The sequence below is a fragment of the Mirounga leonina genome, unplaced genomic scaffold (assembly GCF_011800145.1).
Source record: "Mirounga leonina isolate KUSES-001 unplaced genomic scaffold, KU_Mleo_1.0 Mir_151, whole genome shotgun sequence".
NCBI classification, from domain to species: Eukaryota; Metazoa; Chordata; class Mammalia; order Carnivora; family Phocidae; genus Mirounga; species Mirounga leonina.
The window spans coordinates 29,726,305-29,737,489 of NW_023270377.1; the positions used below are offsets into that span (position 1 = coordinate 29,726,305).

The following is an 11,185-nucleotide window of genomic DNA, read 5'->3' on the forward strand; positions in this document are numbered from 1 at the left end:
TCCCCAATTCACTGCTGAGTAGACTGACTCAAAGGGATTCATGAAGGCCACAGAGGTTGTAAGGGGCAGGTTTTTCACTACGTTAAGTATAAATGTAATGGTGATGATGTCTGTGTTGTTTGTGGTGGAGGAGGAAGGGGTGTGTGTGTGTGTGTGTGTGTGTGTGTGTGTGTAAGTGTTCTTTTTAAAATGACCCACAGCAAGATGTCATTATATAGAGTTGCCTTAGTTTCAATAAAATAGTATGTTTTAGTATAAAACAAATGAAACATAGATGCTTTAGCACTTGCAAAGCTTAGAAATAAAAAGTTGATGGCTTTAGATTAAAAAAAAAACCCTAATGCCATTAGGGTTCATAATTTAGTCTTCCCTATGGAGCAATTGAACCTGTGTATCACTGAGGTATACCTATGTTAGCTAAGGTAGGAAGAAACAATGAAGAATAGCCAACTGGGGCACCTGGCTGGCTCAGTCAGTAGAGCATGTGATTCTTGATCTTGGTCGAGGTCATGAGTTCAAGCCCCACATTGGGTGTGGAGCCTACTTAAAACAAACAAAAAAAGGAACATCCAACCGATGGGCCAGGAGGAACAGAGCGGACCCAAAACGGCTGCATATCACGTGAGCCATTTAGATTAAAGCCCCTGTGTCTTCAGAATGTTTAGCTCAGGTGTAACAGGGCTTTGTGTACTAAAAAGGACAGAATTTGGGTTAGCATTTTGTTATAGCTTTATGGGAAGCTGGTTTAAAAAATAACCTTATATTCATGTGCTGCAAAAAAAAAGCATAAAGTGATTTGGCATTAATACTACAGCATGCTGGGTTCTGATAATGAACCTGCTGATGTTAAGTGTAGCCTGGGCAGAGGCACAGTCTGTTAGGCAGTTAGTCCCTGTGGAGAAGAGGACACCATCCCTTCTTGACTTCACCTTCTTCATAACACCTACTAGAGTCCGAAATCATCTCAATCATTTTGGGTTAGTGTTTGTTCTCTCTTGTCACTGGGACACAAATTACACGAGAGCTGCCGCCTGCATGTCTTGCTCAGCACCGAATAAATTGACTATTGATTCCCTCAAGTTGACAAGGTAGTGCTTTGTCCCAGAGGTAGCTGAGGCCAATGTCCCACCTCTCCCTGGGAAATCCACTGCCACAAGCAGTTTACGTGTTTATGTGATAGTTTGCTTGCTTGGTTTTAAAATCACCAAAAGAAATTCAAAAGTCTTTGAGTTTCTCCTCCTTTTTTAAGATCAAAAAACCCAAAAACAAAAACCCATAAAAGCAAGGACTTCATTGCTGTATGCCGGGGGTCTAGAACAGTGCCTGATGCAAAACAAGCATTCAATAATGTGGAATAAATGAAGTCTAATTATGAGGGTGCTTGGCAAAGAGTAAGCATTCAACAATGACTATGGGCAGACAAATTTTTAAAACAGAGATGAAGTTTTCTTTTGGCAGGTGTAGCACTTTACTGTTAATCCATTAAAAAGGAATTTACTAGGCACAATTCCTTTAGGTACCAAAGCACACAAAGGATATAGAAAAGGTACTTGATCAACATCAAGGTTTTCCATTCAGGGTCCAGCACAAGTTGATAATTCAAAGGTCTTTGAAGTGACTGGCCTATAATATCAAAAGGAAACAACAGCAAATATGATATAAAGGAATAGATTTTAAACACAGACCTGGGACAGAATTCAGTCTAAAGAATGTAGAGATCCACATGGTTACTAAACAATTAAGAAATCAGGGACTTAATGCTGGGCCTTCTGCTCTAGACAGGGCAAAATTTCGTTAGCCGAAGGATATTCTCTTCAGTGCTTAGAAAAGATCTGCTAGACCCCAGGAAAAGAGCCGAGGGCTGATAGCAACTGGCTTGTCTACTGAGGGGGTCTGAGCTGCACCCTTCAGCTGCCAGAAGCCACAAGCACTGTTTCTACCCACTAGTGCCATGAAGAGTACAAGCCCTCAGGAAGCCAAACGCATGATGGAAAAATGGAAGCGTCTTGATCCCCTAATGTCCTCTTTCAAAGGCAGGCAAACAGAGGATTCAGGGAAACTAACAAAGTAGGTAGGTTCTTGACTTGCATATTTTTCCATAATAATTCATGGCTGTGTCAGAGCCACAGTTGAATCTATGAGGAGGTAATTCTGAAATCAGCAAAGCATTAAGCACACTGGAACCAGACCACACATTTAAAGATACGAATTAACGAGATCCCCATAATGTTTTCAAAAGGATCAGGAGGAGGTCAAATTAACTAATGAGCTAAACTGTGTGACTACATATTAACATGAATGGACTGGCTAGTATCAGAAAAGCACACAACACTTAGCTTTTTACAAGCCAGAGCAAAGCCACATTCGCACTTCCACGACGCATGGCGTGGTGAGGACAGGGAGACGACTTTGGTCCCCGCTCCTGCCCTTGGCCAGGTGCCACCGTCCATGGCACAAGCTGCATTAAAGCCCCATGACAGGGGAGTGGCTGTGAAACACAGATAATGGAAGAAAATAATACATATTTAAGCCACACATCTACTTCCTAGAGAACCTTAAAGCAATCAATCTTTTTTAAATAAGAAAGAAACTAAGTCAATAGCATCTGAGCAACACATGAGAATTTAAAGCAAAATCTGTTGGCTAATGGTAACAGCTTTTGGGTTCTTTGTTGTTGAAAATGTGCATGCAGCAACTCCAATATGCTCGCAATCTCAGATGCAAAAGGCTATGGAAAACAGTTGCTATTTTTACACAGGAGATAAAATCAAACACCACCTTTCAGATCTTAATTTTGCTAAAACAGTAGAAGGAAACAAAACGGAGTTGCTAGTTGGCTAAAGGATCTAGAACCTGTGCTTTCCACCACAGGCAAATACAGCCTACACTGGACAACAAAAGGAATAGCTTGCTCTATGTTATGGGCAACAGAGCATGGACCTGCCACATCAAGTCATCTAAAACAAACTATGAAGTGAAGGCTTACTTTAGTAATATTCTAGAAAATGGGACATGTGAAGCTCTAATAGTTTTTATATTTATAGATGACTCTAGTTAAATCTTCGTGGCTTTTTTTTTTAACACCTTAAAGAGGAAATTGTTTCCTTATACATTACTATGATATTGTAGAAGTAGTACTAGTGATTATAACAACTATGTTAGTTTTCTACTGATGCTGTAAAAAAAAAAAAGTACTGTAAACTTAGTGGCTGAAACAACAGAAATGGGCTGATGTTACAGATGTGGCAGGCTGGGTTCTCTTCTAGAGGCTCTCCAGACAGAATCCACTCCTCTGTGCTTTCTAACTTCTAGAGGCTGCCCTCATTCCTTGGCTCATGGCCACCTCCCTCCATCTGAAGGCCGGCAACATTGCATTTCTCTGTACCTTTCTTCCACAGTCACACCTCCTTCTTCTACTTTTAAGGCTTCTCATAATTACTTTGGGCCATGGGGGGAAATCCAGGATGATCTCCTTTATCTTAAGGTCAGCCTATCAGCAACCTTAATTCCATCTGCACCATAGTTCTCCTTTCTCATGTAACATGACATATTCACAGGTACCAGGAATTGGGATATGGACATCTTTAGGGGGCCCTTATTCTGCTTACCACAATAATTAACATCTATTGAGTGTGTATTTCTTGCCAGGCGCTGTTTTATAAGCATGTTACATGTAACTAAACAAATGTAATTCTCATAATAATGGTATATTCTATTATTATTCCCATTTTTCAGATGAGGAAACTGAGGCACAGAGATTAAATAGTGTGCCAAATGCTACCTAGATAGATAACCAGAAGAGCTGGGATTGAATTTAGCATTTCACATGCACAGCCTGCACTGTTAGCCTCTGACTTCCATAAATTCAAAGGCAATTCTCATCTATATATTTGGATTGTGTGTGTCATTATTATTGGGATGCTTAAAGTACAGCCCACAAATTCTGGCAATCGTAATGATTACCTAGAAAAAGGGCATGTTTAACATTCAAAATGTTAAAAACAAACCAACATCTATTGAGAGATTTGTCTTACTGGAATCAATATTATCTGTGTTGCCTAAATGTGATTTTACAGTTTCAAGGTCTCTCTCTCTTTCCATATTTATATATAATAACAGATTATATTTATATTCATATATCATATATGAATAACAGATATGGAATAGAACTTTCTGTCTGGAATTTCAGTTGAAAATCCTAAACTTGGGGCACCTGGATGGCTCAGTCGGTTAAGCGTCCAACTCTTGGATTTGGCGTGGTCATGATCTCAGGATCGTGAGATGGAGCCCCACTTCGGGCTCCATGCTCAGGGAGGGGTCTGCTTCAGACTCCCTCCCCCTCTCACACTTATGTGCTTTCTCTCTCTTTCTAAAATAAATAAACAAGTAAATAAAATCTTAAAAAAAAAAAAAGAAAATCCCAAACTAAAGACATCTGATGACAAATGCCACCCAGTATTCTTAAGAGAGATATCTCCTAAGAGTTGAATAAGAGGTAGCCAACATCACCTCCCATCCCTCACCTTCAGCCCCTGGAAAAAAAGAAGGGTAGAGACTGAGAGAGTGATTTTCTGTAACGCAAAGTTGTAGGAGTAAAGAAAGTAATGGAAAGGGGTGCTTCCCCTCTTGCTCCCAACAAAATAAGCAAGGAGGCGTCAAGATTACCCCTGAGAGGATTTGAAGGCAATTGTATGAAAGGAGACAGTCATCCTCCCTGTTTGCTTGAAACTTGCAGACATTCACTGGCCCTCTCCCTTTCCCGTGCGTGCAAGCTTGGGTTTGGCACGTGGCTCTAGAGCTGGGGAGGCACAGAGCAGGGCTCGACTCTGCCCTGGAGAAATCTGAACATGCCAAGCTGGTTGGGGCACCATTTCAGCATCAACAAAGCACATTTAGCTGTAGGAGAAGAGACAAAGTTGGTTTCTGATCGTGCCCTGAGGGGATATGCCCAATGGATGGGCTGGCTGCATCTGAAATCTTGTCTCACAACCCCACTGAGTTAGGAGAGCGGTCCGCTGGCCTCATTTTGAAAGTGAAGACAGGAAGGCTCAGGAAGTTAAGCAACACATGAAGCCTGGCAGCTCACGTGCAGAGGGTCACAGACTGAGAACGGGGTCATCTGATTCCAGACCCAGGGACATCTCCACGGACCGCTCCCAGCTTCTGCAGGTGCTCACAGGCCTGGCCATGCATGCATCTCCAATTACGGGGCGGCTGAGTGAGGTCCATCTACTCTGTCTTCTCTAACTCACACGGGGGTGTTGTAGACGCGATGGTTGGGGACTCCCTCACCTCTTGCTTCCCCTACACTGATGGAAGATGCATTTAATTCAGGCGCATAATGCTTTGGTACCAAGGGCCGAGCACTGCCCATGCCTCTACCTGGCGTTAGCCTTCTGTTTGCAGCAAATTGATCACAGCCTCCTGGAATCACCAAGAGCCTCGGGAGCCACCCAGGAAGGCTCCTTCTGCTTCTGCAGGAAAGGAACAGGCGCCTTCACAGTTGAGATTTTTACGCATTTAGCTAAAAAGGAGGGAAAGCTTGCCATTGTTTTCTGGCTACACACAGAGGAGTGATTTCACCAGGAGAAACCAAAAAGCAAGACAAAGCCCACTGGGCCTTCACAGCACACCCATACCTCAGCATGGCACCGAATCCTTTCTTCTTGATTTTCCTCTCTGGGTCTTCATTTTCTTCTTTCAGCTTTTTCTCCTTGACTTTCAGTTTGCCCTTGTCCTTCTTCTTGTCCTTCTCTTTGGGTTTTTTGATTTTCCTGGTTTTCTGTTCCGCGTCCTCCAGCTCCAAGTTGCCCTGAGGGGTAGATTCACAATTCAGAGCTCCTTGGCCAGAGTGAGAGCTCTTATCAGACAGATGGTCTGTATGGAGAGAAAAATCAATACGTGTGGTCAGGGGCACTCACTGTTAGTAGATCAAGAAAAGTTAAATGTAAAATACAGAGGAATGAATAAAGCACTCCAGAGTTCTACCCTTCCACGTGGCTACCTGTACCCTTTGAAGAGACAACTGCCTAAATCTGGTTACTTCAAGTAAGGTTTGCTGTTGGGAGGAGGGAGAAGTGGGTGGTTCAGCCGGTGGTATGAAATGTTTGATACATGGCAAAACATGAATATCTCTGAAAGCCAGCTTGGGAACCTCGATCGGCTCCGAAAGCCCATATGCTGGCAAACAAACAGGGCAAGTTTATTTCCAGGAGAGGTTTCTGAGGACACATGTAACCCAACTGCTTCTACCCAATTAATGCAGTCAGTCCTCAGGTTGAGGCTGCTTCTAATGACTCAAATAAGAATGTCAAGAAATGCATACTTAGTGCTCCTACCCGTCCATGTAGGAAAGTGAAGGAGAACATTTCTTTAGCATTTGCACTGTCAAATAAATTTCATATCGTGTTAGCCAGTTCCATGTTCGTTAAGCCAAAGGGCAAAACATATCAGGAAAATGAATTACTTTTAATATCAAAAATTTGTGATCCTTAAATAATTTTTCTTTGTCGTTAAGCACACATCCTTGCCTATGATTCGCAGATGATAATGAGATGAAGAACGTGGGTAAAGAAGCACTTTGTCCTACCAGCTTCTAGCTCTTCAGGTCCATCATAGGATTTGTCAATGGCTGCCCGGAAACTCTCGTTGCAGCCTCGGCCGCGAACCATGTGCGGCCGGGGCCTGTGGAAGGGAAGTTCGTTCTTCCTGACCTCAGCAACCGCAGTCTGGAGGCTCTCCAAGGAACTGGACTTTTTCAAACCCAGGGTTGGACCAAAATCTTTGCTTGGAGATTCTGGAAAAGAAAGGGCAAAATGTCACCCTTTCCCTAATGAGGCACGGTGTGGGGTAGTGGAAAAGTCTGTTGTTCCAAAAATATTTGTTTGGGCATCTTAAAAAAGGGGGTGTTGAGTGAGTAGGGTTTGGGGTTCGACCCCAGTTTTGCCAACTTTTTGTGACTTTGAACAAGTGGTTTGAGTTCTTGGAGTCTTAGTTTTCTTTTTTGTAAAGTTGTGGTTAGGATTTAAAAAAGATAACATATATTAAATAAATATGCCTGTGTGTATATGTGCACATACACAGATATATATGAATTTGAAAGTTTCTAGCAGTCTATAGAAATTGTACACGCACACACACACAGGGCATCGAAAATGACGAGTGCTTCTCTCACAGTGCCCATCCCAAGTGTTCCCTTCGTTGTAGCTTTTTAAAAAATAATTAATTTAATTTAATTTCTTTTTTAAGATTTTATTTATTTATTTGAGAGTGAGAGAGCATGAGAGAGAGCACGAGCATGGGGGAGGGGCAGAGGGAGAAGCAGACTCCCCACTGAACAGGGAGCCTAATGCAGGACTCTATCCCAGGACCCTGGGATCATGACCTGAGCTGAAGGCAGCTACTTAACCAACTCAGCCACCCAGGTGCCATGTAGCTTTTTTTTTTTTTTTTAAGATTTATTTTTTTAGAGAGAGAGAGAGAGGGAAAGCATTGGGGGGAGAAGGGTAGATGGAGAGAGAGAATCTCAAGCAGACTCCTCACTGATTGTGGAGTCCAGTGTAGGGCTTGATCTCATGACCCTGAGATCATGACCTGAGCTGAAGTCAAGAGTCAGGTGCTTAACTAACTGAGCCACCCAGGTGCTCCTACATTGTAGCTTTGACTGTTTCCATGACTATTTTTATGATTACTGAGTAACATACTATGCATAGAAATCAACACTGAAGTGATTGTAATTTTTATGATTAAACACTTTACTCTAGTGGCTATTACTGTATCATGAATGCAATTCATTTAGTCAATAAATAAAGCAAAGCAAGAAAGTAAACAACTTTTCTGTGTCAGTGCTTATTGTTCCAAATTGCATTTCTATATGGGTATCTAGAAAAGGGGTAATTTTTAAATGTAATATATAATTCCAAAAAGAAAAAAAAAAGTGAATTTTAGTAATTTGTTTTCCGATATATAATATTTTTTACTAGCACTGTTTGGCCGTGTAGCTGTCCCCTTCCCCCATGCCACGACCGCCATTCCCAGCCACAGCCAGGCTTCCGGTTGTCTATAGCAGGATTAGGCTCTCTAAATACCAGCTGCACGAAGATTATTTTAAAGATGGAAGGAATTCTATCAGGGCCCCTTTCTACCAGGGCGAAATCTCATGATCCTCTCCAGTTGAGAATGAGGTTATTACCACTTGGAGGCTAAATTTGCATTTCTGGGAATAAATTACTTTGCATTTTTTCCATAGCTACAGATTGAGTACATACTAAGGGTTATGTGCATAAACTACCTTACTCAATGCCTCTTTTCAATATGTTCTAAATATGTTAAAAGTAGTCAGAATAATGACAATAATTCTAGTAGCTAACATTGCATGGCATGCTTCGTCCTGTTCTAAGTGCTTTACCTGTATTACCTTACTATATTCCTAACAGTTATTATTATTAACCCCATTTTATAGATGACGAACTCATACACAGAGCAGAGAAATACTGGTATAAAATTACACACTCAGAACCGGGAACGTCCTCAGGCAGCCTCACTCCAGCATTTCTGCTCTGTACTGCCTAAAGATAAACTTGGCCTCTGCCCTCTACTTGATGACTCTAATGAGTCAAGCTACTTAAACTGGCCCACCGTGTCCTCATCTCCAGAAGAAGAGCATTAGTCTAGATTAGTCCTGATAAGATTGGCCAAACAGGCAAACTACAAAGATCAGATGTTGCTATAATTCTAGTTTCATCATTAACTTACAGGAGGCAATTTTGCACTTTGAACAATATACATGATGACAATAAACACTGCATTTTGCAGGTGACAGTGTACCTTTGATCAACGCAACAGAGATGAGATTAAGCGAAAAAAAATTACAAGAAATTTCAGGTACAAATTTCAGATGCTACTTGCAAGTCACAAACACTGAGACTATGTTACTACTAAATCCGCAAAGAGGCATACTTCTAATATTCTCAGGAAGGAAGGTAAGTTGAAGAAACAAATTGGATAAGACTGTTTCTGACAAGAAAACAAAAGGCAACATAGAGGTTTGGGGTATTGAAGCAACAGTAAAAGCTTTGGAGTTTACAGAAAATGTTTTACACCATCAACCCCTAGGGACGTCTGACATGAAGTTTGGTGAAAACAAGAAGATGAAGAACACTATCTGAGAAAGCTTAGTTCCTCTGTCAACAATAGTAACCATTTTTATTTATTAATTGCCATTCAGGAGATTATATTAGAGCCCAAACTGTAAGTATTCATGTCAACCTTTTGCAATAAATTCTAGGGAACATGAAAGTGAATAAATCATCCAAGATATAAGGCACGCTATCTAAGAGGAGCTCATCTAAAGCTCAGCAAGAAGTCGTATTTGAGAAGGAACAAATACAGTGTTACTCATTCTAAGCAAATTGAACATTAAGGATTCATGGATTTGCTGGATTAATAGAGCCAGCAATTAATTCACTTTACAAAAATAAATAGAAGCCACAAATTAGAAGCATCGACTGACACTGGCCAAAATTACAACCTAGCTGTCTTGGATGTAGTACATGGTAAAATTAAAAGCAAAACTAGTTGAGTCCTAGGTTGTGAATGTGAACTCAGGGGTTTTCAGGCTTGGAAAAAATGTTTATATTTATTCCTGGGGAGTCAACAGGATGTAGCAGTGGCAGGCTGATGTGAGAGAGGAAAATCTGAAATCAGGAAAGCCTCTGCAAGGTTTCACAGGGGCACCGAACTGAAGTTCCAGGTGAAAGAAGACTCTGATGTGGGCCTTGACCAGGGTTCCACATCTCCTGTAGGTGTCCCAGGGCTTCCGACAGAAGAACAAGGCCGTGTTACTGGTTATGGGAGGGATTATTATATCAATTGATGGGGATCAGCACTAAATTCCAACAAAACACTTAGAATGAAGTACCCCATCACGTAAAGATTGTACAGAGTACAATAAATGGGCACATTTAATCCCTCTTCTCTTAGTCTTACCCTCACCAATTCAAACTTAGGTTGACATTACCTAGGAAATTCTGTAGCTTTTAGAATGGGAAGATTCACTGTCTATTTTTAGCCTAACCATTTACACAAATTATATTTTTTCTAAGCTCCCATTAAAAATAGAGGTCTCTCTGAAGGGATAATGTAAAGTAATTAATCAAATTCAAAACCTCAGTCACTCTATCCCATTGAAGTCATCCCAAAATATGATGACTCCTCACATTTTCCTCGGCAGTTGATGTGATATTGGCTGGGGCTGATTTTAAGCAATTGTCTGAGAGATTGATCTATGAATACCATGTGTTATCAGTCTCAGGGTGGGTGGACTCTGTCCAAATTTGAGCATTTACTTGTCCCATTTTTGGCGTCTACAGAACTAATCTTAATATGATTGTTCAGTGATTTCCAGGCCAACCTCACTTACTTGCCTATGCCAAGGAATAAGTCTTCTTTCAAACTTTATTAGCAAAGCTTTATTTTTTTTAATTTATGACTTCTACATCCAGTGACCATGTTCTCTAAGATCCAGATAAACTCATCTTCCCATCAGAAACACTAACCTGACATACACAAACTTCTTTAAACAAATGATATAACAGTTATCAAGGGTGCTAAAAGAGGGATCTTACATGATAAAAATGATTCTCAATGTCATATAATAAAAATATTCTTAACGTTCCACGCGCCAAATTTTTCCTTACAATAAAAGCCTCATAAGGAGATATCACTGACATTTTTTTAAAAGATGCTATAGCACTTTCAAAGATTCGTCTGTTCCCAGACGAAGGACGGTCTCGCATGACTGAGTCCCAGAAGCCTTGCCCACAAAGAGTAGAGGGAAACTTCAGGATCATGTCTTTTGGTCCACCAACCCTCAGACATATCCACTACTCCCTGTCATCCAGAGAAACACATTGTTATGGAGAGAATGGATGCACACAACAAGATTAAAGATTTAAAGGACTAAAGACTTCTCCATGTGAGGAATGGGCATGAAAGAGGTGGTCTCATGACACAAAGAGCTACTGTCTAGGTCAACAGGTACCACTACAGAACTGACCCTTCACACCCTGAGAAACCACTGCCTCCATAGGTAGAAAGTCCCATTCACACCCTGAGAAACCACTGCCTCCATAGGGAGAAAGTCCCATTCACACCCTGAGAAACCACTGCCTCCATAGGTAGAAAG

The 11,185-nt window shown here is 41.2% G+C and overlaps 1 protein-coding gene across 2 annotated transcripts in view; it reads right to left on the reverse strand.

Moving 5' to 3' along the window:
- The window catches only part of PARD3B (par-3 family cell polarity regulator beta), a 995,632-nt gene that overhangs the window by 278,539 nt on the left and 705,908 nt on the right, over nucleotides 1-11,185 (reverse strand). For both annotated transcript variants that reach the window (XM_035007317.1, XM_035007318.1), the window contains exons 17-18: nucleotides 6,590-6,796; nucleotides 5,640-5,877 (exon numbers count right to left, since the gene is read on the reverse strand). In XM_035007317.1, the coding sequence (XP_034863208.1) occupies nucleotides 5,640-5,877; nucleotides 6,590-6,796 (445 nt within the window). The remainder of the gene's footprint in view (nucleotides 1-5,639; nucleotides 5,878-6,589; nucleotides 6,797-11,185) is intronic.